This window comes from Bombina bombina, chromosome 2 (assembly GCF_027579735.1).
Source record: "Bombina bombina isolate aBomBom1 chromosome 2, aBomBom1.pri, whole genome shotgun sequence".
In the NCBI taxonomy this organism is placed as follows: Eukaryota; Metazoa; Chordata; class Amphibia; order Anura; family Bombinatoridae; genus Bombina; species Bombina bombina.
Genome location: NC_069500.1, coordinates 904,197,756 through 904,224,834, shown reverse-complemented (window position 1 = coordinate 904,224,834; position 27,079 = coordinate 904,197,756). Strand labels below are relative to the sequence as shown.

The 27,079-nt window shown below is 37.1% G+C and overlaps 1 protein-coding gene across 1 annotated transcript; it reads left to right on the top strand.

The window, feature by feature from the left end:
* The first annotated feature begins 220 nt into the window (after window positions 1–220).
* On the top strand, window positions 221–26,502 carry LOC128648088 (store-operated calcium entry-associated regulatory factor). Its single transcript, XM_053700755.1, has 6 exons — window positions 221–442; window positions 7,878–8,056; window positions 8,958–9,369; window positions 11,788–11,947; window positions 14,586–14,707; window positions 26,298–26,502. Exons 1-6 carry the CDS (start codon window positions 355–357, stop codon window positions 26,321–26,323), a joined length of 987 nt encoding a protein of 328 aa, XP_053556730.1. The 5' UTR covers window positions 221–354; the 3' UTR covers window positions 26,324–26,502.
* The last annotated feature ends 577 nt before the right edge of the window (window positions 26,503–27,079 follow it).

Sequence of the window (27,079 nt, the reverse complement as noted above, 5' to 3'; positions counted from 1 at the left end):
GCACCGATGACAACTCTGCTCAAACCACTTCCGCCGGATGAACATTTACCCTTCATTACTTCCTCTATTTTTTTCTTCCCCTTGTATAAACAAACTTTAATAATAAAACACCAGGCAGACATTGGGAGTGAGTTGACGTCATTGCCCCGCCTCTCTCTCTACTCTCAGCCAATGGTCTCTCAACAGATCATAGGAAGAGGAATCACAATAATAAACCTGATGAAACTAGAGGAAATGCGGTAGTAAAGTGCACCTATATTGGGGCAACTGGTTATTCGGTTTAGTGAGTTCCAAGTGAGAATCTCTGTCGTAAGTTGTTTGAAGATTCTGAGAAGTTTACTACACACGGTGGATATGGCAGGAAAGGGGACATTATCACTCCTGGCTCTTGTGGCCAACCTGTACCTGCTTCTGCCATACGGGCTGTGCTGGAATCAACATGGTGAGAATATAGGTTCTAAAAACCGAATAGTTTTGTTATTTTTACACAGTTTGATTTATATATACAAAGAGACAGTTTATCAGCCATATACAACGAAAAAAATGTGCCAGTTATATTATTCTAGGAATCATGTATGATTGTTAGGCCATACATTATATTTCTATAAAGGAGCCAGAAGTACGATATAATTGAGTTTTCCACCTCTGCAAATCATCATCATCATCATTATTATTATTATTATTATTAAAGGGACATGAAACCCAATTGTTTTCTTTCGTGATTTAGAAAGAGCATGACATTTTAAACAACTTTGTAATTTACTTCTATTATCTAATTTGCTTCATTCTCTTGATATTGTTTGCTGAAAAGCATATCTAGATAGGCTCAGTAGCTGCTGATTGGTGGCTGCACATAGATGCCTCGTGTGATTGGCTCACCCATGTGCATTGCTATTTCTTCAACAAATGATATCTAAAGAATAAAGCAAATTAGATAATACAAGTAAATTGGAATGTTGTTTAAAATTGTATTCTCTAGCTGAATCATGAAATACTTTTTTGGGTTTAGTGTCCCTTTAAGCAATATATATTTTATAGTTTTGGGTATATCATTTTTTATTTTCACATTGTAATCTGGTTGTTTTTTTTATTTAGTAGTGCATTGCTATTTTATCAACAAAGGATACAAAAAGAATCAAGAAAATTTGATAACAGAAGTAAATTGGAAAGTTGTTTAAAATTGCATGCTCTATATATCTGAATCATGAAAGACACATTTGGGGTTGTATGTCCCTTTAATAACTAGGTACAGACATAGAACACAGGCATCATACCACTCAGTGTTATACTCCCACAGATCATCTTAGAAATCTCCACAAAAAAAGTAATCTCTTGCAGACCAACATTTTTTACTTTTCTTTTTCACGTTTTAGATTTAATAGGGTCATGTTTAACAACATCAGACTACACTCACTGAGGGTAAAGAAAGTATTACAGCACCAAAACAGTATTACAGTTAGTTAAAATGTGAATATATATATATTAACCCCTTAATGACATCTGAAGTACCCTGTACGGGATTTACTCTAAGGGGTTAAACAATGTGGCTCTCAACAACAGCCGTAAAACCATGCTATTTCTGATTGCCTCCTGGAGTGAGGCATATAGTAATAGTGCATTTCGCTGTTTTTGGCAAGACCAGCATTATTACAGGGCTGGAAATCCGGTCCCTTAAGGACACTCAACGTACATGGTACATCCATGTTGTTAAAGGGTTAAATAATTAGAGAACATTTAAACGTGCATTCAAACTTTTCTGCACTAAACAAATATCGAAGATGGCGGCTACATTTGGCAATTTTCAGAGCCGCATAATTCTTTTTAAATTCCAACACACTAAGATCCAGATTTGCACATATCTTAGTGTGTTGCACTTTCACAAAAATAAATATGGTTCTGAAAATTGCCGAAAGTAGCTGCCATCTTCGGCATTCGTTTAGGGATGAAAAATCTCAATGCACATGTCTAGTGAAAAAAAAAGTGTTTGCTTTATTCTATATATCTCCTCGCTTTCTTGGGCTGCGCAGGAAAAAGCACAACATCACTAATTGTTTATGTATGGTCTATGTTTGTTACTCATGTATAGATCCACATATACTTAATTAATTTTCTGTGTAAAAACCTTTAAGATGTTAAGGAGTAAATTGTATAGAAATTATGTTATGTGAAGAACATTAGAATGTGACATATTTTATGGCGGGTTAGCGCGTTAAATGAGATCAGGTTTGCTCTCAAGTAAGGGTGTTAGTTTTGTTTTCCACTTTTCGTGCTCCATCAAAGTCTTCGGCAGAATACAATAACACTGTCACGACATTCAGACTTTTTGGGTTAGCGCTCATGTGAAAACTTTTTTACTTTCAACTTGTAATACGTGCGCTACCTGATGCATGCAAAAAGCCTTTGACTAGTTAACTTGCGAATGCAAACTAGCTCTCCACGCATAATCTGGCCCTTTATCAATCCTTAAAGGGACATTAAACCCCCCCAAAAAAATTCTTTCATTATTCAGATAGAGAATACCATTTTTAAAAAGTTTCCAATTTACTTCTATTATCAAATTTGCTTTGTTCTCATGTTATTCTTTGTTGAAGGGATACCTAGGTAGGTAGCATGCACATGCCTGAAGCACTACATGACAGGAAATAGTGCTCCTGCTAATGTATAACATTGTTACAAAACTGCTGCCATATAGAGCTGCAGACACGTGCACACTCCTAAGCTTACTTTACTGCTTTTCAACATAGGATAACAAGAAAACAAATAAAAATTATAACTGAAGTATATTGGAAAGTTGTTTAAAATTGTATGTTCTATCTGAATGATGAAAGAGAAAAATTGTGTTTTATGTCCCTTTTAATTGCCCTCAGCAGAAGAGATTGGATAACAGAAACCCAGGTTTCGCCAGTTACATTTTAGAGACTAAAGTACAGAAGAAAAAAAACTCATTTACACTTATGTTGTCAGTATTTAAACAACTAATAATTCTAAAAATTGCACCTACATATTCCCAGGCCAATCTTTGCTTTGAATACACAATTACATCTCCCATTTATTTAATTAACGTTCCTTTCTGAATTTCCATGCATTCCATATGGTGCCTTGTATTTTATTTATTTGCAGCATTCTTATTTTTCTACGGATCAAACTGTAACTCCATGAAAGCTCAGCTTTACATTTGATTCTATTTTTCCACTCTAGAAAAAAAGTAGTAAGATTTGAAAGGGAAATTAAAAACATTCTGTGAGTTCTAAATAAAGGGCCATAATAGACACACAAAAAAAAGACAAGCTTGTTTAAGCATGTAATTTTTATGACTATCAACACTGCACTATTGTGTGTTTAAAGGGATACTAACCCCAATTTTTTTTTCTTTCATGATTCAGATAGAGCATGCAATTTTAAGCAACTTTCTAATTTACTCCTATTATCAATTTTTCTTTGTTCTCGTGTTATCTTGATTTGAAAAAGTAGTAATGAAAGGTTAGGAGCCGGCCCATTTTTAGTTCAGCACCTGGGTAGCGCTTGATGATTGGTTTGCCACAAATCAGCAAGTGCTACCCAGGTGCTGAACAAAAAATGGTCCGGCTCTAAAGCTTACAATACTGCTTTTTCAAATCAAGATAGCATGAGAACAAAGAAAAATTGATAATAGGAGTAAATTAGAAAGTTGCTTAAAATCTCATGCTCTATCTGAATCATGAGAGAGAAAAAAATTGGGTTTAGTATCCCTTTAACCCCTGCAAAGGTGCTAAACACACATTAGAAGTACTGCTCCGGAGCCCACAGAGCACCACTGGTCCTGAGCAGAAACCAACACTGATCCAATCAGCAGCGCTAGTCACACGACTCGGATGTGGAACTAGCGCTGCTGATTGGATCAGCTATAGTTTCACTGAGCCTGTAATATGTCGACTATTATGATCCTTTAATTAAATAGGGATTGCACACTGTTACTTGTCTTTAGTTTTAATATGGTGCAATGAACAAAACAAGGAAGAAACAAAAACACACCTCATTTGCTTTTTCAGCTTGGAAATCAGCTAAATGATTGGTGTCAAGGGATAGTAAAAACTGAATTCCCATTAGTACCTCTCACTTTTAACTGACGTTGGTTACCATCAAATGCATCAAGGGACACAGAAAATTGGTTGCTCTGAAGCAATTATGTTATCAAGCACCTGGTGTTTAGTTCATTTTGTGTGTGTTTATGTAGGTATATTCAAACATTTTTATATCGTACTACATATTGTATGCAAAATTTAGATGTTTATAGACTTCAGTACATCAGGAAATTACATTATTATTATTATTTTATAATGCACTATACAGGACATTAACCCCTTAATGACCGAGGACGTGCAGGGTACGTCCTCTTAAAAAAGTCACTTAACGACCAAGGACGTACCCTGCACGTCCTCGGTTTGGAAAGCAGCTGGAAGCGATCCTGATCGCTTCCAGCTGTTTTCCGGTTATTGCAGGATGCCTCGATATTGAGGCATCCTGCAATAAAAAATTTTACCCCTCCGGTGCAGAGAGAGCCACTCTGTGGCCCTCTCTGCACCGGACATCGATGGCCGCATTCGTTGGTGGGTGGGAGCTGAGGTGGGTGGGCGGCCATCGATGGCTTCTTAGTCAGAGAGGGGGGCGGGATCGGGGCGGTATCGCCGGGGGCGCGCACGGGGGGTGGCGGGCGGGCGCGTGCACGGGGAGGGAGCGGGTGGGAACCACTTACACTACAGAAACTGTTTTTTATTATGGGGAGAAAGGAGGGATAAAATCCCTGATAAAATTCATCTAAGGGATCTGGGAGGGGGTGGGGGATTAGTCTTGGGGGGGGGGAAGCTACACTGCAGAAAAAAACAAAACAAAAAAAACCCAATTTTTATATGCAAACTGGGTACTGGCAGACAGCTGCCAGTACCCAAGATGGCCCCCAATAAGGCAGAGGGGGAGGGTTACAGAGCTGTTTTGGGGGGGATCAGGGAGTTTGGGGGCTAAGGGGGGGATCTTACACAGCAGCATATGTAAATATGCTATATAAAAAAAAAGATACCTTTTATTTTAGTACTGGCAGACTTTCTGCCAGTACTTAAGATGGCGGGGACAATTTTTGGGGTGGGGGAGGAAAGAGAGCTCTTTGGGAGGGATCAGGGGGTCTGATGTGTCAGGTGGGAAGCTGATCTCTACACTAAAGCTAAAATTAACCCTGCAAACTCCCTACAAGCTACCTAATTAACCCCTTCACTGCTGGGCATAATTCACGTGTTGTGCGCAGTGGCATTTAGCGGCCTTCTAATTACCAAAAAGCAATACCAAATCCATATATGTCTGCTATTTCTGAACAAAGGGGACCCCAGAGAAGCATTTACAACCATTTGTGCCATAATTGCACAAAATGTTTGTAAATGATTTCAGTGAGAAATCTAACATTTTGAAAAATGTAACGTTTTTCTTTATTTGATCGCATTTGACGGTGAAATGGTGGCATGAAATATACCAAAATGGGCCTAGATCAATACTTTGGGTTGTCTACTACACTACACTAAAGCTAAAATTACCCCAAAAAGCTCCCTACATGCTCCCTTATTAACCCCTTCCCTGCTGGGCATAATACACGCGTGGTGCGCAGTGGCATTTAGCGGCCTTCTAATTACCAAAAAACAACGTCAAAGCCATATATGTCTGCTATTTCTGAACAAAGGGGATCCCAGAGAAAAATTTACAACCATTTATGCCATAATTGCACAAGCTGTTTGTAAATAATTTCAGTGAGAAACCTAAAGTTTGTGAAAAAAATTGTGAAAAAGTGAACAATTTTTTTTATTTGATCGCATTTGGTGGTGAAATGGTGGCATGAAATATACCAAAATGGGCCTAGATGAATACTTTGGGGTGTCTTCTAAAAAAAAATATATACATGTCAATGGATATTCAGGGATTCCTGGAAGATATCAGTGTTCTAATGTAACTAGCGCTAATTTTGAAAAAAAGTGGTTTGGAAATAGCAAAGTGCTACTTATATTTATGGTCCTATAACTTGCAAAAAAAGCAAAATAACATGTAAACATTGGGTATTTCTAAACTCTGGACAAAATTTAGAAACTATTTAGCATGGGTGTTTTTTGGTGGTTGTAGATGTGTAACAGATTTTGGGGGTCAAAGTTAGAAAAAGTGTGTTTTTTCCATTTTTTCCTCCTATTTTATATTTTTTTTTTTAGTAAATGATAAGATATGATGAAAATAATGGTATCTTTAGAAAGTCCATTTAATGGCGAGAAAAACGGTATATAATATGTGTGGGTACAGTAAATGAGTAAGAGGAAAATTACAGCTAAACACAAACACCGCAAAAATGTAAAAATAGCCTTGGTCCCAAATGGACAGAAAATGGAAAAGTGCTGTGGTCATTAAGGGGTTAAATGGACATGAAACCCAAAAATTTTCTTTCATGATTTAGACAGAGCAAACAACTTTTCAATTTACTTGTATTATTTCATTTGTTTTCTTATTTTGTTATCCTTTGCTGAAGGATTTTTCTAGGCAAGCTCAGGAGCAGCAGAGAACCTAGGTTCTAGCTGCTGATTGGTGGCTATATATATATAATTGTGATTGGCTCACCCATGAGTTCAGTTAAAAATCATTAGTGCATTGCTGCTCCTTCATATTAATAGTAGCACTCTTATGACAAACTCTTAAATCAAATTTATCAGCCACAAATATTTACCCTTTAAGTAATTTTTAATTTTTGTTAATATAAAACACTTTAAAGGGACATTAAACACTAAATACATGCTAGATAGAATGATGCATTCAAAGAAAAGATTAGTCCATGACTAACATGTAGATGTATTTTTTAAAGTTTCATTAGTTGTTTAAAAAGTAACAAAATAAGTGTAAAGTTTTAGTGTCTATAAAACACTGGGAGCTGCCATGTTGTAACTTGTGTTACCTTCTCTGCTGTGGCCAATTAGGGACAGTTATAAATAGGTCACTAGAGTGTGCAGCCAATGGTTGTGCTGGATTTAACAGTGTTCTGCACTTCCATTTCTAACAGGAACTGAAAAGCTCACAATTTCGGAATGGAATTACAGGCAAAGAGGACAAAATAAATATATTGCAGAGTTGTTTTATATATACAATTTATCATTTTATATTACCATCTCAAAGTGTTTAATGTCCCTTTAATAAGTTGTAACATAAAGGTACATGAAACCCAAAATGTTTCTGTCATGATTTAGACAGCATACAATTTTAAGCGACTTTCCAGTTTTCTTCTATTATCCCATTTTCTTCATTCTCTTGGTATCCTTTGCTGAAGGAGTCCACTTAGGGCTAGTTGTTATTTTGTTTATTGCTATAATTAATCACATTGTAGTTTGTAACTGGTCTAGGCAAATTGCAGCATTTTGCAAAACAAATCTTAGGTTATTAAATTAGCTTTGAGCTCTACAGAGAGCATGGGTCAAGCAATGTTTTATGTCACTTTAAATAAATTGTGAGGTTTGTAATGTTGTTGTAGTGCTTGCAACAGTTAATTGAGCCAAACAATTATTTAGTGATCTGATGGGCTAAGCAGACATCTTAAAACTTGGCCCTCCAGAGGTTTTGGATGCTGATATGCTGGCTGAGCATCATGGGAAATGTAGTTCCAAAACCTCTGGAGGGCCAAGTTTGAGGATGCCTGGCCTATAGAGTTGTACTTCAAGATAGGCTATACTTTTGGCTTTGGCACTTTTGGAGATGTACAGACATACCGTTATGACATTCACGCTGGTTGAAAACATCTGCTATAGGCTGAATAAAATGTATTGCTAATAAAATAACAGGTCTCTTCAAAACCGTAACTGTATATTGTTTCTTTCTAACATTTTCTGTAGAACGAGTGTTGCTGAGGGATATCCAGGCACTCACACTTTATGCTGACAGATATACTAATGCCCGCCGCAGTGCTCCGATCCCACAGATGAAATGTATCGGAGGAAGCGCTGGGTGCAGTGCAGTGGTGCCACAAGTCGTGCAGTGTTATAACAGAGGATGGGATGGCATTGATGTCCAGGTGATCATGCTAAGCTACCACTGTGTTGTATTTTGTTTTTTTTTTAAGGTGATATGCCATGATCAGCAAATTGAATGCACACATACAAGAGCTTTACTGTAGACACATTCCAATGTTGTGTTTCAGTGGTAAAAGCCTCTTAATTAATAAAATATATAGATAGGTGTGTGTGTATGTATAGAGGGGATTTTTTTTTTTTTATGTATACACTATCCATCAAAGTTACCTGAAAAGTTTTTGTGCCGTATCTTGACCACAGTTTATAAGCTTACTTGGCCATGTCAAGACACGTTCAAATACATATTTATGTGTGTGGCATCCTTCCCACCCCTGTGGGGGTGTGTGTTTATTTCGCTTGAAATTTTGAGTGGTCCACTAGTCACGGATGACTTAGGAATTTGACTTTTTCCTATCTTTAACACACTCGGCAAGTAGTTTTTAACCCCTGATTAATAAGCCATAGTGATATTGTTCCACCTTTGTACCCCTGTATGCATGTATGTGTGTGTGTGTGTATATAATTGTGTAAGTATTTAACATTTCTTTTTGGCTAATAACTGTAAGAAAATACTCTATTGTTCATAACTAACTGCCTTTTGTCTGCAACTACAACATAGATTGTTAGCTTTTAATCCTTCTGTCTCAGTCTGCTTTTCTATGCCCTGTTTCTACTTATTGCCCCCCTGTATAGATTCTGTTGGTACACTATAAATTAAGATAATAGTAATACTAATATGCTTCCTTGGTGTTTTTAAAGACACTTAGCCTGCTTCCTTGCTTATCTGTCTCAGTGACTTGTAATCTATTTACGGTCTACAGTGAGAGTACCTTACTCCTCCTATTATATGAATATGTGCATTATTATTTTTTTTAAAACTCTTATTTTTTGTTATTTGTTCAGTGGGAATGCAAATTGGACATGGAAAACTCGTACCGTTTTGGTAAAGTGGAAGTAAGCTGTGAAGGATTTGATTACCCTGAAGACCCCTATATTCTCCGTGGCTCTTGTGGGCTGGAGTACACCCTTGAGCTCACGGATCAAGGAAGGAAGAGATCTCAGGATGGGAACAGCAACACTGGTTTTGGTTCTGGCTTTTTCCAAAGTCAGTCCAAAGGTTGGAACAGCCAAAGCTCCTCTGATTCTAGCGGTGTTATTGTCTTTGTGGTAATCTTGTTGCTGGCATATGGAGTTTACAAGCTGTTCCTAAATGGGCCAAGCATGGGACAGCAGCCTCACTCTGATGACAATGGGCAGGGCTTTCAAAGCCCGCCTAACGCCCCTCCCCCACCTGGCTTCAAATCAGACTTTACAGGTATAAATTGTCGCTATATAGAATTTAGTAATAAAGTTAAAAAATAGATTGACTGTTGCAAGTTATCAGTTTAATCATACTCATCACTTAGCTAGAATAATGTAGAAGAGGAAAATAACATCAGAGACAGTGCTTTAATCAGCATACAGTGCCATTATTAAGAATATTTTGGTGCCAACGGAAAAGAGTGTGTATCTGAAGAATTATTTAGTTTTAAAATATGTGAAAGAAATTCCCACACAAATCTAATGGCTCATAAAGGGCCCAATGATTTAAAGCTCTTAGGCTAAATGAACTAAAAGAATCCGCCAGTGCTATGAAGTCCACGATGAGATGATCTAAAGGCATATTTTACACTGTAAGCCGCGTATCTCACTATAGGGCATAAATTACATTTCTGTATGTGATGGCGAGATGCATTCATACTGGAAAGTACTCCATACCCTAAGCATTTTAAAATATTTAATGTACGATGTAAAAATCTAAATCATAGTACCCTTAATAAAAAATTTTTTTTATAAACAGTACACATTTAAATAGTTGTTAAATGTTGCTGCAAATTGTGAATTTACATTATTGCATACAAACCCTTCCTTAAAGGGACATGACACACACAATTTTTCTTTGATGATTCAGATAGAGCATACAATTTTAAAAAAACTTTCCAATTTACTTATATTATCTAATTTGGTTCATTCCCTTGGTTTCTTTTGTTAAAAAGCATATCTAGATAGGCTAAGTAGCTTGGAGCTAGCTGCTGATTGGTGAACTTGTATGCCGATTTTCTTTGGCTTACAAATATGTTCAGATCGCTGCCAGGAGCGCATTGCTGCTTCTTCCATAAAAGATGCCAAGAGAGTGAAGCAAAATTGAAGTAAATTGGAAAGTTGTTTAAAAATGTATAATCTACCTCAATCATGAAAGAACATTTTTGGGTTTTATGTCCCTTTAAAGGGACAGTCAACACCAAAATTGTTATTGTTTAAAAAGATAGATAACTCCTTTACCACCCATTCCCCAGCTTTGCACAACCAACTTTGTTATATTAATATAATTTATAACATTTAAACCTCTAAATTTCTGCCTTTTTAAAGCCACTACAGACGGCCTCTTATCACATGCTTTTTTTTTTTTATTAGCTTTTCACATCAAGACACTGCTCACTCATGTGTGCCATAGAGATAACAACACTTTGCTCACTGTCATGGGTTGTAGATGACACTGCACTAATTGGCTAAAATGCAAGTCAATAGATAATAAATAAATAAATAGCCATGTGATCAGGGGGCTGTCAAAAGAATCTTAGATACAAGATAATCACAGACGTGAAAAGTTTATTAATATAACCGTGTTGGCAATGGTTATGCAAAACTGGGAATGGGTAATAAAGGGATTATCTATCTTTTAAAACTATACATTTTTTGGAGTTGACTATCCCTTTAAATCACACACATGTTTTTATGTAATTTAGACAGTTAAACACGGACTTAAGGTACCATGTACGTTGCCGGCCGTTTGCTCCTGAACATTTTTGTTATTATTTTTTTTTTTTTATGCCTCCAGAAAAGGTGCAATGCATCCTGCAGACATCATAACACTTATACTGCTACACGCTACACAGTGATAGCTTGATTAGTGCAAAAGTTTATATCTGTCCTTAAAAAGCCACAGCAAAGATGAGACTTGCTGTAGGCTTTTCAAGGTGTGTGTCTCTTGACTGCAAAACAGGGCAATTTTTGCTAATAAAATTACAGTTTAATTATTTTAAAATTTTTATTTTTGAATGTAAATTGTTTGCAATTTATTGTGTAATTGATGATTATATACTATGCATATATAAAAGAAAATGACTTTTTAATGGCCCTTTAACAGTCTGTATTTACGAGTTAAGATTAGCTACTGGAAAATTATTTATCAGTATCAAATGGTATCACACAAAGTAAAAAGATAAATACAGATGTTAAAATATTGCAGTTATATCATGTTAGTTGTCCTTGGTAACAGAAAATTGCAATCACCGTAGTATTGAGGGAATGACTGTAGAAAGAATGGCAAAGAGGAAGGAAAGAAAGAGAGCAGGGAAAGAGGGAGAAAAGAATAAGCAAAACAAAATGATGGATAGAATGATGAATGTAAAGGAAAATGATTGATGAGAGATGTGCAAGAAGGAGAGGCAAACTCTTGGCAGAAAGTGGGAGGTCTTGCAGTAGAGAGTGGAGTGAAACGAAAAAGCTTTCTGCAGATCTTCTAAATGGCTGACAAAACACTAAAATCTATCAGGATAAGGTTATTTTTGTGTTTGACTTTTTTGGCCTATATTGTCTATTTATTTGTGGATTTTTTTTTTCTTAGTTCATATTCTTTCTTTTTGTATTTTTTATATATATATAATTTGTTTTTCTATGTATTTTCATTCAGGATCATCAGCAGGTTTTGGAAACTCTGGGTTTGGCAGTAATTCTGGCTTTAGTGGATTTGCTGGCAATTCTGCGTTTGGTGGTCAAGCAAGCCAAGGGCCTGGTTTCTGGACCGGTTTGGGAACAGGAGGAATGTTGGGATATTTGTTTGGTAATCGAAGGTAAGCAATTGTTAGTGTATGAAGCTAAATGTACACATAGAACTGCTATAGACCTCTGATACTGATAACTTCATGGCTGCAAAAATCATTAAAGGGACATTTTAAAGGGGTCCACATTTTTATGTTATCATAAGTCTAGACTGGGTCTTCCAGAATTCCCCACCCCCTCGATTTCTGTCTGTTTATTTCGAGGTAGGGCTATTCTGTTCTACAACTGCAGTAAGAAATCTAAACCATTTATATATTTAGGCTTATAAACACATCTTGGTCCGTTATACAACACAATTGTTGAGAATTTTTAAATGTTTACACATGTTCTCGTTTACGGTTAACCCCTTAACCCAAATGGACGTATATATATGTCCTGCAGTACTTTGCCTATCGTACTGCAGGACGTATATATATATGTCCTCGCTTCAGGAAGCTCCAGCACTCTCAGCTGTTAAGTTACAGCCGATATCTGGAGCTCCTGAAGCTTCAGGTATCTGCCTCATATGGAGCCGGAGTGCGATCGGTGCTCCGGCTCCATATGAGGTCAGATGCCTGATCATTACAGATGGTGACACTGTGTCACCGCCTGTAACAATCTTCTGCTGGTGCCGGCGGGAGGTGTGGGTGGGCGGCCCAGCAGGGGAGGCGGGAGGGAAAGATGGAGTGGGAGAGCCCTATGCTATGGAAAATATAATTTAAAGGGACAGGGAGGGATTGGGCTGCTACGCTACAGAACAGAGGATCTGGGGGTGTGAGAAACCCCCCTAACTAAAGATTGCTTAATTGGGGGCCAGGATTGTGTATTTCACCAGGCTTTTCAAGAGATGTATGCCTGAAATGTTCTTGATTGGGGGGGATGTAAATTGTGCAAACAAAATGACAGTTACATTTTAAAACATTTTTTTTAAAGGGATATTAAACTGCTGGGCATAACGACTATAGCATAGGTAGAACTCACCATCCTATTTTTCCTCTTGTGCCTCCAGTTCTTTTCAAAATCATTCTGTTATTTTAGCCCCTTACTGGTGTCGGTTAGTGAAGCTCCATATCTTCATACTGGATGCCGCCATCAGGTAGCTGAAAAGACCACCAAATACAGTAGAATTGCTTAATTAAAAAATGCATAATAAAAAGACAGTGCAATACTACTTACTCTGAATTTCAAATAAACAGTAAAAAAAAATTTTGTTCTGACAAATGTATTTATTTACCCCATTTGCCGGCCCCCTGTATCATGTGACAGCCATCAGCCAATCACAGACTAGTATACATATACCCTGTGAACTTGTGCAAATGCTCTGTAGGAGCTGGTGTCTCAGAAAGTGTGAATATAAAAAACTGTGCAAAATTTGGTAATAGAAGTAAATTGGAAAGTTTCTTAAAAGTGCAGGATCTTTCCCAATCATGAAAATTTTTATTTTGACTTTAGTGTCCCTTTAAGTATTCTCGCAACCAGTGACGGAAGTTTTGAGCATTCACTTGTTATCTTTTTGACTAGTGGTATCATGCGCTATGCACATTCACAGATAATTGGCGTTGTTTTTACAAATAGTATTATGCACTGTGCGCACACATTTTCTTTGAAACAACTGCATTGCTCTTTATTATTTCTTAGGGTTTTTTATTTTATGTAAGTGGGTTTTTTTTAAACTGTGTGTTTTAAAAAAACAAAATGTAAAGCTTCTGCTCTCTATTGTGCACGGAACAGCTTTTAATATGTGACCTGTGAATGTTCACCATTTTTGTCCCAGTACAAAAATGTGTGAGTGCCAAGATGGCGGCAACCAGTATGAAAATGCGGAGCATTTTCATACTGGCACTTGTGAAGAGTTGAAATAAGAAGACAGCTTTGAAGAGCTGCAGGCACAGGAAGATAAACAATATGGTGCGCAGTAACTGGCATACTGTAGTTGTGCCCAGAGAGCTGTTTGGAAGGGATCAGGTAGGTATCAGGGGGTGGGAGGTGGCAGGTAGGAGGGTAATCTCTACACTACTGCTAAAATTAACCTTACAAGCTACTTGATTAACAACTTTACTGCCGGGAATAATAGAAGTGTGGTGCGCAGCTGCAATTCGTGACCTTTTAATTACCAAAAAGTAAAGGCAAAGCCATGCATGTCTATTTCTGAACAAAGGAGATCCCAGTGAAGCTTTAATCCCTTCCTGCCGTTGGGACATTCTATGCCGTCTTAACAGCGCAGAGCTTTAGCGCCGTTAGGACAGCATTGAATGTCTTAACCGTTTATCTGTCCTGAAACCATAGCCTCTTCCTATATGGGATGTAGACAAATGAGTCACGGCAGGAAGGGGTTAACAACAATTTGTCTTATGACTGCTCAAGTTGTGTGTAAATAATTTCAGTAAGAAACCCAAAGTTTGTAAAAGTTTTTTTTTTTTCTTCATATTATTGCAGTTGGCAGCAAAAGAGTGGTATGAAATATTCCAAAATGGGACTAGATCAATATCTTGAGTTGTCTACTATAAACAAATATTTAGTTTTGATAGGTAAATTAAAAAACAAACATTGAGTGATAGCAAAAATGCTAAAAATTCTCCAGTACTTTTTGGCAAGTTTTTCTCTGAAATTCCCGGTACCGAAGGGGTTAATTTCATCTTAATGTGACACCTTTTCATTTCTTCCATATAGGGCCCAACCTTACCAGTCACCCTTTTACAACACTTGGAGCAGTCCTTCATATTCAGGCGCCATGCATGGAAACTCGCAGCCATTCAGTGCTCCGACAAGCTCAGGAGTGAGGACAGCTTCAGGTAAGGATATTCATTAGTGAATATAGGTAAATATTCACTTGCTGTGATTCATCTTTTGAGTGAAACAAACCTTTTCAGTTTCTATGGAGACGATTCACTACATTTCTCAGCGTTCTATAAATTTTAGGAGTTTGCATCAATTAATTTTTACCTCCCAAAAAAAAATAGAAATATAGATCTTCCGATCTCCCTCATTAATCTCCAGATTTCATAATCCAAAAACAAAATGAGCAGGATTATCAACAAACAAAATGGCTTTTTCGTTTTTTTGACAATTACATTTCAGGTTGAACTGTCTCTGGTGTTGATTGATTCCTTTTTATAGTGTATAGTGATGCTAATGGCTGATGTGAGCATTAACCAGAGTTATGTATTTATGAATTATTAAGGTTTAGAGCAGGAGAATTATCAGAATAGAAGGCATGTGTGTTTGTTGGGTTATTCTCACCATTGCAGTCCCCACCTCCTGTTTCTCCGGTGTTTTATATTGTATTGCATCACCGTTGTACTTGACGCTTTGTAAATAAATAATATTGATACTAATACTACCTGCTCAATAAACTTTTAAGGGAAATTAAACCCAATTTTTTTCTTTCATGATTTAGAAAGAGCATGCCGTTTTAAACAACTTTCTAATTTACTTCTATTATATAATTTGCTTCGTTCTCTTGATATTCTTTGCTGAAAAGCATATCTAGATAGGCTCAGTAGCTGCTGATTGGTTGCTGCACGTAGATGCCTCATGTGATTGGCTCTCATATGTGCATTGCTCTTTCTTCAACAAAGGATATCTGAAAAATTAAGCAAATTAGATAATTGAAGTAAATTGGAAAGTTGTTTTAAAATTGTATTCTCTATCTGAATCATGAAAGAAAAAATGTGGGTTTAGTGTCCCTTTAAGTAAAAAATAAAGGGACATTCTACACCAGAATTTGTAATGTTTTAAAAGATAGATAATCCCTTTATTATCCATTCCCCAGTTTTGCATAACCAACACAATTATATAAATATACTTTTGTATCTAAGCCTCTGCAAACTGCCTCCTTATTTCAGTTCTTTTGACAGACTTGCATTTTAGCCAACCAGTGATGGCTCCCTGGAACTTCACGTGTGTGAGCAGCATTATCTATATGACACACATGAACTAACACCCTCTAGTGGTGAAAAACTGTCAAATGCCCTGAGAGAAGAGGCGGCCTTCAAGGGCTTAGAAATTAGCATATGAACCTCCTAGGTTTAGTTTTCAACTAAGAATACCAAGAGAACAAAGCAAAACTGGTGATAAAAGTAAATTTATAAAATTGTTTAAAATGACATGCCCTATCTGAATCATGAAAGTTTATTTTGGACTAGACTTTCCCTTTAAACACTCACAATTCAGATAGAGCACACAATTTTAACCAACTTTTCAATTCACATCCATTATCTAAATATGCGCAATCTTTTTATATGTACACTTTTTGAAGCACCAGCTCCTACTGCCCGTGTCTAAGATTCACAGGATATATATATTTGATTGGCTGATGGGTTGTCACATGATGCATTAGGAAGTGATTTTGCATTGTCTATTATACATTTATTGATTATGCAATTCTACTGTATTAAGCGGTCCTTTAAAAAAAAAAATGCACTTAAAAAAAGTGAATTGATTGAGCAGGTAGTGTTATTATCCGTTTGGTAACATTCGGCTAGATTACGAGTCTTGCGTTATGAGTAAAAAAGCAGCGTTAAGCTTTATAACGCTGCTTTTTTACTACAGCTGGTATTACGGGTCTTGCAGATTTAGGGGTCACCGCACACTTTTTTGGCCTTACCACAAATCAACTTGCGCAATTTGCGTGTAGTCTTTTTTTCAATGGGACTTCCATAGCGCCGGTATTACGAGCTTGTCCTGGGAGGACAAAAAGTGAGCGGTACAGCCTATCCCGTCAAGATTCGTACCGCATTTTAAAGTCAGTAGTTATGAGATTTGCGCTACAAAGCCGTAGCATAAAACTCCTAACTAACGTGCTAAAAAGTACACTAACACTCATAAACTACCTATTAACCCCTAAACCGAGGCCCTCCCGCATCGCAAACACTAAAATAAATTTATTAACCCCTAATCTGCTGCTCCCGACATCGCCGCCACTAGAATAAACATATTAACCCCTAAACCGCCGCACTCCCGTCTCACAAACATTAGTTAAATATTATTAACCCCTCATCTGCCGTCCCTAACATCGCCGCTACCTACCTACATTTATTAACCCCTAATCTGCTGCCCCCAACGTCGCCGCCACTATATTATATTTATTAACTCCTAAATCTTACCCTAACACCCCCTAACTTAAATATAATTCAAATAAATCTAAATAAAACCTACAATTATTACCTAAATTATTCCTATTTAAAACTAAATACTTACCTATAAAATAAACCCTAAAGTAGCTTCAATATAACTAATAGTTACATTGTAGCTAGCTTAGGGTTTATTTTTATTTTTATTTTACAGGCAAGTTTGTGTTTATTTTAACTAGGTAGAATAGTTACTAAATAGTTATTAACTATTTAATAACTACCTAGCTAAAATAAATACAAATTGACCTGTAAAATAAAACCTAACCTAAGTTACACTAACACCTAACCTAACCCTACAATTAACTAAATTCCCTAAATTAAATATAATTAACTAAATTCAAAACATTTAACTAAATTCAAAACAATTAGCTAAATTACAAAAAACAAACAAACACTAAATTACAGAAAATAAAAAACAAATTACAAGATCTTTAAATTAATTACACCAAATCTAATAGCCCTATCAAAATAAAAAAGCCCACCCAAAATTAAAAAAAAACCTAGCCTAAACTAAACTTCCAATAGCCCTTAAAAGGGCCTTTTGCAGGGCATTGCCCCAAAGAAATCAGCTCTTTTACCTGTAAAAAAAAAAAAAATACAAACAACCCCCCAACAGTAAAACCCACCACCCACACAACCAACCCCCCAAATAAAACCCTAACTAAAAAAAACTAAGCTCCCCATTGCCCTGAAAAGGGCATTTGGATGGGCATTGCCCTTAAAAGGGCATTTAGCTCTATTGCGGCCCAAAGCCCTAACCTAAAAATAAAACCCACCCAATACACCCTTAAAAAATCCTAACACTAACCCCCGAAGATCCACTTACCGGGAGAAGTCTTCATCCAAGCGGCAAGATGTCCTCAAGGAAGCCGGCAGAAGTGGTCCTCCAGAAGGGCAGAAGTCTTCACCCAGACGGCATCCTCTATCTTCATCCTTCCGACGCGGAGCGGCTCCATCTTCAAGACATCCGTTGCAGAGCATCCTCTTCAATCAACGTCTTCTTGCTGAATGAAGGTTCCTTTAAATGGCGTCCCTTAGATTCCGATTGGCTGAAGAATTCTATCAGCCTATCGGAATTAAGGTTGAAAAAATCCTTTTGGCTGAAGCAACCAGCCAATAGGATTGAACTTGCATTCTATTGGCTGATTGGAACAGCCAATAGAATGCCAGCTCAATTCATTCTCTCTCTCTCTCTCTCTCTCTCTCTCTCTCTCTCTCTCTCTCTCTCTCTCTCTCTCTCTCTCTCTCTCTCTCTCTCTCTCTCTCTCTCTCTCTCTCTCTCTCTCTCTCTCTCACTCTCACTCTCACTCTCACTCTCACTCTCACTCTCACTCTCACTCTCACTCTCACTCTCACTCTCACACACTCTCTCTCTCTTTTCACTCACTCTCACTCTCTCTCTCTTTCCACTCACTCTCACTCTCTCTCTCTTTCCACTCACTCTCTCTCTCTCTCTCTTTCCACTCTCTCTCTCTCTTTCCACTCTCTCTCTCTCTTTCCACTCTCTCTCTCTCTTTCCACTCTCTCTCTCTCTTTCCACTCTCTCTCTCTCTTTCCACTCTCTCTCTCTCTTTCCACTCTCTCTCACTCTTTCCACTCTCTCTCTCTCTTTCCACTCTCTCTCTCTCTTTCCACTCTCTCTCTCTCTTTCCACTCTCTCTCTCTCTTTCCACTCTCTCTCTCTCTTTCCACTCTCTCTCTCTCTTTCCACTCTCTCTCTCTCTTTCCACTCTCTCTCTCTCTTTCCACTCTCTCTCTCTCTTTCCACTCTCTCTCTCTTTCCACTCTCTCTCTCTCTTTCCACTCTCTCTCTCTCTTTCCACTCTCTCTCTCTCTTTCCACTCTCTCTCTCTCTTTCCACTCTCTCTCTCTCTTTCCACTCTCTCTCTCTCTTTCCACTCTCTCTCTCTCTCTTTCCACTCTCTCTCTCTTCCACTCTCTCTCTCTTCCTCTCTCTCTCTCTCTCTTCCTCTCTCTCTCTCTCTTTCCACTCTCTCTCTCTCTCTTCCTCTCTCTCTCTCTCTCTCTTCCACTCTCTCTCTCTCTCTTCCACTCTCTCTCTCTCTCTCTCTCTCTCTCTCTCTCTCTCTCTCTTCCACTCTCTCTCTCTCTCTCTCTCTTCCACTCTCTCTCTCTCTCTCTCTCTTCCACTCTCTCTCTCTCTCTCTCTCTCTCTTCCTCTCTCTCTCTCTCTCTCTCTTCCTCTCTCTCTCTCTCTCTCTCTTCCTCTCTCTCTCTCTCTCTCTCTCTCTCTTCCTCTCTCTCTCTCTCTCTCTCTCTCTCTTCCTCTCTCTCTCTTCGCTCTCTCTTCGCTCTCTCTCTCCAACTAAGTCACGGGAGAGCTGGGTAAAGCTGTCAGGAGCAGAGGCATACGAAATCTACAAATGCACAGGCCTAAAAGATCTATTTGTTCATAATCTTTCATATGCACAATAAAAATAAAATTAGTTTAATGTCCCTCAATGAAAACTTAAACAAGACAGAATTTTAATGATTTTATCTGAGTAAAGTATTTGCTATTAGCATGACATTTTATGTAACTTGTTTGCTCTGTAAGAACTTATATATTTTTTTCTGTTATTTTAATATCAAATATGTTATTAAAGGTATGTTGAATATGAAAGAAAAATTGAGCATTAAATATTATTCTGCCATAAAAAAATCAGAAAATATATGTATGATGCAGTATTCATTCTTTATTAGCTGATAGAGACAGCTGCCACAACTTTTATTGGTTGGGAAGACTGAAATAAAAAGAGAAATTGTCTATTTTCAAGAATAAAAAAATCTGTAATACGTTAAAAAAAACCAACCTCTTTTATGTGGATCTAATGGAAATGAAAACGGTAAATTTTAGGTTTGTAATGTTAGAACTATAGATGCTCAGATTATGTTAAAGGGCCAGTTGTGTGCTGCTGTTTACCCCCCGATAATACAGATTAAAAAGTGCATTCATATATTTTGTGACTCTGACATTTTTGTCATTCTTAAGCGATAAGCACATAGGCCATTGGTATTTCCAGCTGATGGAGCATTGTCAGAGAAGCTGCGGCACACTGCATGTCATTACAGGTCACTGCACCCTTCAGCTCGCCTACAACTGACGTCTGTGCCATTATCGCTGCTCTTTTTAACTGGTGGATGTGTTTTGATAACATTAAGGTTCTTATACTTCCCACTTAATGTGACGCAGCTGCAAGGGTTTATCTGTGCTCAGATACGTTGCAAAGACACCACATGATAACTTGGAGGAATCAGTGTTGATGTTGGCAGCAAACAGGGCTTTTCCTCTATAGCAGGACCTTGAGAAATCTTGAGAGCTACATGAAAACGTTCATGATTTGGATAGAGCATGCAATATTACTTCTATAATCTAATTTGACATTGTTCTCTTGGTATACTTTGTTGAAAAGCATATCTAGGTAGCGAACTAGCTGTTTATTGGTGGCTGCATATATCTGTCTCTTGTTATTGACTTGCGCAATATTTTCAGGTAGCTCCCAGTAGTGCATTACTACTCCATCAACAAAGGATACCAAGCAAATGAAGCATATTTGATATTAGAAGTAAATTGGAAAGTTGTTTAAAAATGAATGCTCCTTCTGAAATTTGCGGAATTTCATGTCCCTTTTAATACGTTTCTATATGACTGCTGTCTGCTTATTTGCAAAACACATAAAGGGTGTTTTTGTTAAGAAAAAGTAAATTGGAAAGATTTTTAAAATAGCATGCTCTAGCTCAGGGGTTTTTCAAACCTGTCCTCGGTCCTCCCTAACAGGCCAGATTTTCAGGATTACCTTGGGTGAGAAGCAGGGTAATAACTAGGTTTACTATTCAGATGATTATTTCACCTGTGCTCCAGTTCAGATATCCTGAAAATCTGGCCTCTTCGGGAGGCCTGAGGACAGGTTTGAAAACCACTGCTCTAGCTTAATCATCGCTGTGAAAATGGGCTCCACGGTAGAGAAACGCAAAAAAAAAAAAACTTGACTTGAGTTTGCCAGAATGCATGTTGACAAGCCACAAGCCTTCTGGGAGAATGTCCTTTGGACAGAAGATACAAAAGTCGAGATTTTTTGGAAAATCGCAACATGTTTTCTTTGAAAGCTTTGTTTTTCCTTCTGTAAAAAACACCATCTCTACCGTAAAACATTGTGGAGACTCAGTGATGTCTTGGGGTTGCTTAGCTGCCTCTGGTACTGGGTGCGTAGAATCTGTGCAGGACACAATGAAATCAGAAGACTACCAAGGCATTCTGGATCTAAATGTACTGTCTAGTGTCAGAAAACTGTGTCTTAGTCGCAGGTCATGGGTCCTCCAGCAGGATAAAGAACAAACAAAAAAACTAAAAAAAAAGTGACCTTCTGAGTCCAGATCTAAATCCCATTAAACATGTCTGGAAAGAGCTGAAACTCTTATTTAGAGCTACAGAAAGCACTTGATTGCAGTTATCTCTTAAGGCTGTGCTACAAAATATTAGGTTAAGACTAGCAACATTTTTCTCTGTGTCATTCTCATTTGTTTTACTGTTTAAAGTAATATGTGAAGTCATAAATCAAAAGTTTCTGTTCTATTCCATTTGAAATAAAGAATGGGGGATACCAAAAACTTTTGTCAATTTTTACTTAGTTCAGAGAAAATTTGTGTGTTTTTCCTAAAAAAAACAAACTGAAAGGGTACTAATTCTTTCGAAACCACAATAAGTATTGGCGCACATACAAACACTTAAGTCCACATATTTATAACATATTTATATATGCTGCAAAAATATTTTTGCTTGCTAAATATTCTTAAAATTGTTAAAATAAAATTGGGATCATTGTCACGCAATATTATTAACATATATTTATGCTGCAAAATGTTTTGCCTGTATGCTTTTACATTTTTAAATAAATTTGGGATCTTAGTCACAGGATATGGCCATATTCTGCTAAGCCAGTCACCACTTCCAAGGTGTCCCAAAGTAGACTGGTCCTAACACTGTATTTGAACATCTGTATTTGAATATTAGAATTGAATGATTCAGCCCAGCAAAGCTAAACTGATTAGTGTTAGGACCAGTCTATTTTGGGACACCTTGTAAGTGGTGACTGGCTTAGCAGAATATGGCCATATTGTGTGACTAAGATTCCAACTTTATTTAAAAATTTAAAAGCATACAGGCAAATTTTTTTGCAGCATAAATATGTGTTAATAATATTGGATGGATGTCCGGTCTTCAAAACTGTAAGTGGATCTTCAGGGGGTTAGTGTTAGGATTTTTTAAGGGTGTATTGGGTGGGTTTTATTTTTAGATTAGGGGTTTTGGCCGCAATAGAGCTAAATGCCCTTTTAAGGGCAATGCCTATCCAAATGCCCTTTTCAGGGCAATGGGGAGCTTAGGTTTTTTTAGTTAGAGTTTTATTTGGGGGGTTGGTTGTGTGGGTGGTGGGTATTACTGTTGGGAGGCTGTTTGTATTTTTTTTCAGGTAAAAGAGTTGATTTCTTTGGAAAAATGCCCCGCAAAAGGCCCTTTTAAGGGCTATTGGTAGTTTAGGCTAGGGTTTTTTTTATTTTGCGGGGGATTTTTTTATTTTGATAGGGCTATTAGATTAGGTGTAGTTAGTTTAAATATCTTGTAATTTGTTTTTTATTTTGTGTAATTTAGTGTTTTGTTTTTGTAATTTAGGTAATTGTATTTAATTTAGTTAATTGTATTTAATTTAGGTAATTTATTTAATTGTACTGTAAGGTTAGGTGTTAGTGTAACTTAGGTTAGGTTTTATTTTACAGGTAAATTTGTATTTATTTTGGCTAGGTAGTTAGTAAATAGTTAATAACTATTTAGTAACTATTCTACCTAGTTAAAATAAATACAAACTTGCCTGTGAAATAAAAATAAAACCTTAGCAAGATACAATGTAACTATTAGTTTTATTGTAGCTAGCTTAGGGTTTATTTTACAGGTAAGTATTTAGTTTTAAATAGGAATTATTTAGTTAATGATAGGAATTTTTAGTTAGATTTATTTTAATTATATTTAATTTAGTGGGTGTTAGGGTTAGACTTAGGTTTAGGGGTTAATACATCTAGTATAGTGACGGCGACGTTGGGGGCGGCAGATTAGGGGTTAATAAATGTAGGTAGGTGGCACAATGTTAGGGGCGGCAGATTAGGGGTTAATAATATTTAAGTTGTTTGCGAGGCAGGAGTGTGGCGGTTTAGGGGTTAATATGTTTATTATGGTGGCGGCGATGTCGGGAGCGGCAGATTAGGGGTCAATAATTTTATTTTAGTGCTTGCGATGCGGGAGGGCCTCAGTTTAGGGGTTAATAGGTAGTTTGCGTAAGTTAATTTGCAGTAGTGAGCGGGACATCTGCACCTACAAGACTCGTAATAGCAGCAGTAGTAAAAAAGCAGCGTTATGAGGCTTAACGCTGCTTTTTTACTCATAACGCAAAACTCGTAATCTAGCCGATAGTTTGCAAATCATTAAAGGGACAGTCTACTCCAAAAAATTTTTTATTTAAAAATATAGATAATGCCTTTATTACCTATTCCCCAGTTTTGCATAACCAACACAGTTATATTAATACACTTTTTACCTCTGTGATTACTATATCTAAGTCTCTTCTGACAGACCCCTGATCACATGAATTTTTATTTATTATCTATTGACTTGCATTTTATCCTATTAGTGCAGTGTCTGCCACAGGCGTGAGCGCAATGTTATCTATATGGCCCACATTAACTAGCACTCCCCTGTTGTGAAAAAAATAAAAAAGCATTTGATAAGAAGCTGTCAATAGAGCCTTTGAAACAGGCAGAAATTTAGAGGTTTAAAGGGGCAGTAAACCTAAACAATAATGTTATAGAATTCTGCACATAGTGCAGAATTATATAACATTAATTTAGTGCCAACTTTATACTTCAAAGTATTTGAAAGATTTTTATTATCAAAGTAGAAATTTGTAGACTGCCGCTCCTGGCTCTACTGAGCAGGTCTGGTCTTTTCAGAAGCGCATCGTGGCACGTTGTCTAGTCACAGACAGCCCGATCGCGCCATTAAACTCAATGTAGCTCGCTCCCGCTACCAATGTAGCTCAGTAGAGCCAGGAGCGGCATTCTACAAATTTCTACTTTGGCGTTAAACATCTTTCAAATACTTTGAAGTATAAAGTTGGCACTAAATTAATGTTATATAGTTCTGCACTATGTGCAGAATTATATAACATTATTGTTTAGGTTTACTGCCCCTTTAAAGGTTATAAAGTATATTACTATAACAATGTTGGTTGTGCAAAGCTGGGGAATGGGTAATAAAGGGATTATCTATCGTTTTAAACAATAACAATTCTGGGTAGACTATCCCTTTAACAAATGAAACGCTAGTCAGAATCACAAATAAAAGAGCTACAATTAAAAAAAAATGATACATTGGACTCCGTCCAGAGAGGGGAGGGAAGAAATAAAACCACAAAGGTAACTGATATTTTATTAAACCACTGCTTACCTTTCCTACATGTTAGGGGTGTTTGGTTGATCTTCATTGGTTATCACTGATCATCTATATTTACAACATTTAGAAATCCTATAAAGTATAAATATGCATTATGACTATTAGTGTGGTTAATGTGTCCCTTTGGTTGAAAGCTGGCTCCTTTCCATTAGGGCATACTGAGGTAGGCACTGGAACATGCATGAGTATTGAGCACTATGTGTTTGCAAGAGTGTGTGTAGCAATGTTGCACAAGCAACCTGTAGAGAGATGCAGCAGCAGGTAGTGCTGTGTGACAGCAGGGAATACCCACAGCACTCTTTATATTGTATTCACCCTTCTTTATTAAAGGGACAGTAAAGTCAAAATGAAACTTTCCTGATTCAGATAGAGCGTGTGATTTTAAACAACTCTCCAATTTACTTATATGGTCAAATTTTGTTTTGTTTTCTCTTGATATCCTTTGTTGGGAGTAAAGCAAGGTAGGCTGATAGAAGCTCAGGAGCGTGCACGTGTTGTTACCAGTCTTTGGCAGCAGTGTTTGCAACTATATAACATTGCTTTAAACAACGTTGCAAACACTGCTGCTAGGTGGCTTAAAGGGACATAAAATCATGATTCAGATAAAACATATACATTTTAAACAACTTTCCAATTTACTTCTATTATCTACTTTTCTTCGTTTTCTTAACTTTCGTTGAAAAACAGGAAGGTAAGCTCAAGAGCGTGCACATGTGCACAGCAGTTTTGCAACAATGTTATACATTAGCAAGAGCACTAGATGGCAGCACTATTTCCCGCTTTGTAGTGCTCCAGACATGTGCATGCTACCTACCTAGATATCTCCAAAAAAGAATAACATGAGAATGAAGCAAATTTGATAATAGAAGTAAATTGGAGATTTTTTTTAAAATAGTATTCTCTATCTGAATCATGAGAGAAAAACTCTGAGTTTCATGTCCCTTTTAAGACACGTGCACTCTCCTGAGCTCACCTATAATTACTCTTTTACAAAGAATACCAAGAGAACTGAGCAAAATTTATATCGGAAGTAAATTGGAAAGTTGTCATACTCTAGCCAATCCATTTACATTTAATTTGGCTATTACTGTCCCTTTTTAAAATCTGCTTCTAGCTATATAGCAATGTATAGTTTACCATACAGTTTTACCACATAGTGGCTGAAGCTGTTGTATGTTAATGTTCCCTATACAGGTTGCTTTATAACAATGCACATAGTGCTCATTTTGATAATGGAAGTAAATTAAAACTTTTTTTTTTTTTTTTTTTTTTTAGTTGCATGGTTTATGAATCTTTTTAAAGTTTTTAATTTTGGTTTTAGTGTCCCTTTTAAAGTAATGGTAAATCCAAGCGTTTAACAAAGTGATCAGTTATTAGAAAAAGGATGCTAAACTCACCCCACGGCACAACGCTCTTCTACCAATGAGGTGACGTTTGCACCTCTAAACCAATAGCCGTGCTAGCATACAGAACACTGTCAGATGACACACACAGCTATTGGTTTAGAGGTTTCAAACGTCACCTCATTGGTAGAAGAGCGCTTAGCACCCTTTTTTTTATTAAATAATTGATCACTTAAACCCAACTTTATTTTTAGTGATGGCAAATCCTAGCGTTTGTTAACCAATCGGATTTACCATCACTTTAACTATTCATGCGCTGATGAGGAAGCTGTGTACTAAGTTCACCTGTGCACAACTTATGCAGGAGAGTGTAAGGAAATGTCTAATAATGTATGCTTTGCTTCCCCAGGCTTTGGAGGTACAAAAAGAAGATAGAATATCTAAAGTGGGAATGAAACTGGACAATGGAACCACAAGAACAGAAACCTCTTTCTATTCCAGATTAGCATGAAAATTTGAATAAGGGCTACAATGAATCACAGGCCCTTCGCATCCGTTTTCTTTTATTCAGATTAATTAACATACATAAGTAATACAGAGTGTGTTTACTGAGATACTGAAATCGTTTTTTTTCTCTTTTAGGTTTTGTGGTTATAATTGTTTGCTGCACTATTATAATAGCCTGGAAATATTTGTGTGTGGGTATGTGTGTACATTTATATCAGAGATATATATAAAAAAAATATAGAAACCTTGATTTATTTTAAATAATTTGGCCCCATTTATTAACCTGCAGAAGCAGCTTTTGGGCCTTAGCGTTTCAGGCTTGCAAGAGGGGACCTGAAACCCTAGTTAAAGAGGCAGTAAACTTACATACTAATGTTATATTAGTTTACCGGCACATTTATACTTTCATTTATTTCAGAGAAATTATATGTAAAACTCTCCTTTTACCAGAACGCCTCTCTTTGCTCTACTGAGCGGGTCTGGTTTTTCCACAGCGCATCCGGCAACACTGTCTAGTCACAGTGATTAGACAGTGTTGCCGGATGCACTGTGGAAAAACCAGACCCACTCAGTAGAGCAAAGAGCGGCGTTCTGGTAAAAGGAGGGTTTTACATAAAATTTTGTCTGAAATAATTGAAAGTATAAATGTGGCGGTAAACTAATGTTATATATTTCTGCACTATG

Excerpts from the sequence above, each read along its gene's own strand:
- LOC128648088 (XM_053700755.1), top strand. The coding sequence starts at position 355 with ATGGCAGGAAAGGGGACATTATCACTCCTGGCTCTTGTGGCCAACCTG. Across the intron at positions 8,057-8,957 it reads GGGATGGCATTGATGTCCAG|TGGGAATGCAAATTGGACAT; the intron begins GTGATCATGCTA and ends TTATTTGTTCAG. Across the intron at positions 11,948-14,585 it reads TATTTGTTTGGTAATCGAAG|GGCCCAACCTTACCAGTCAC; the intron begins GTAAGCAATTGT and ends TCTTCCATATAG.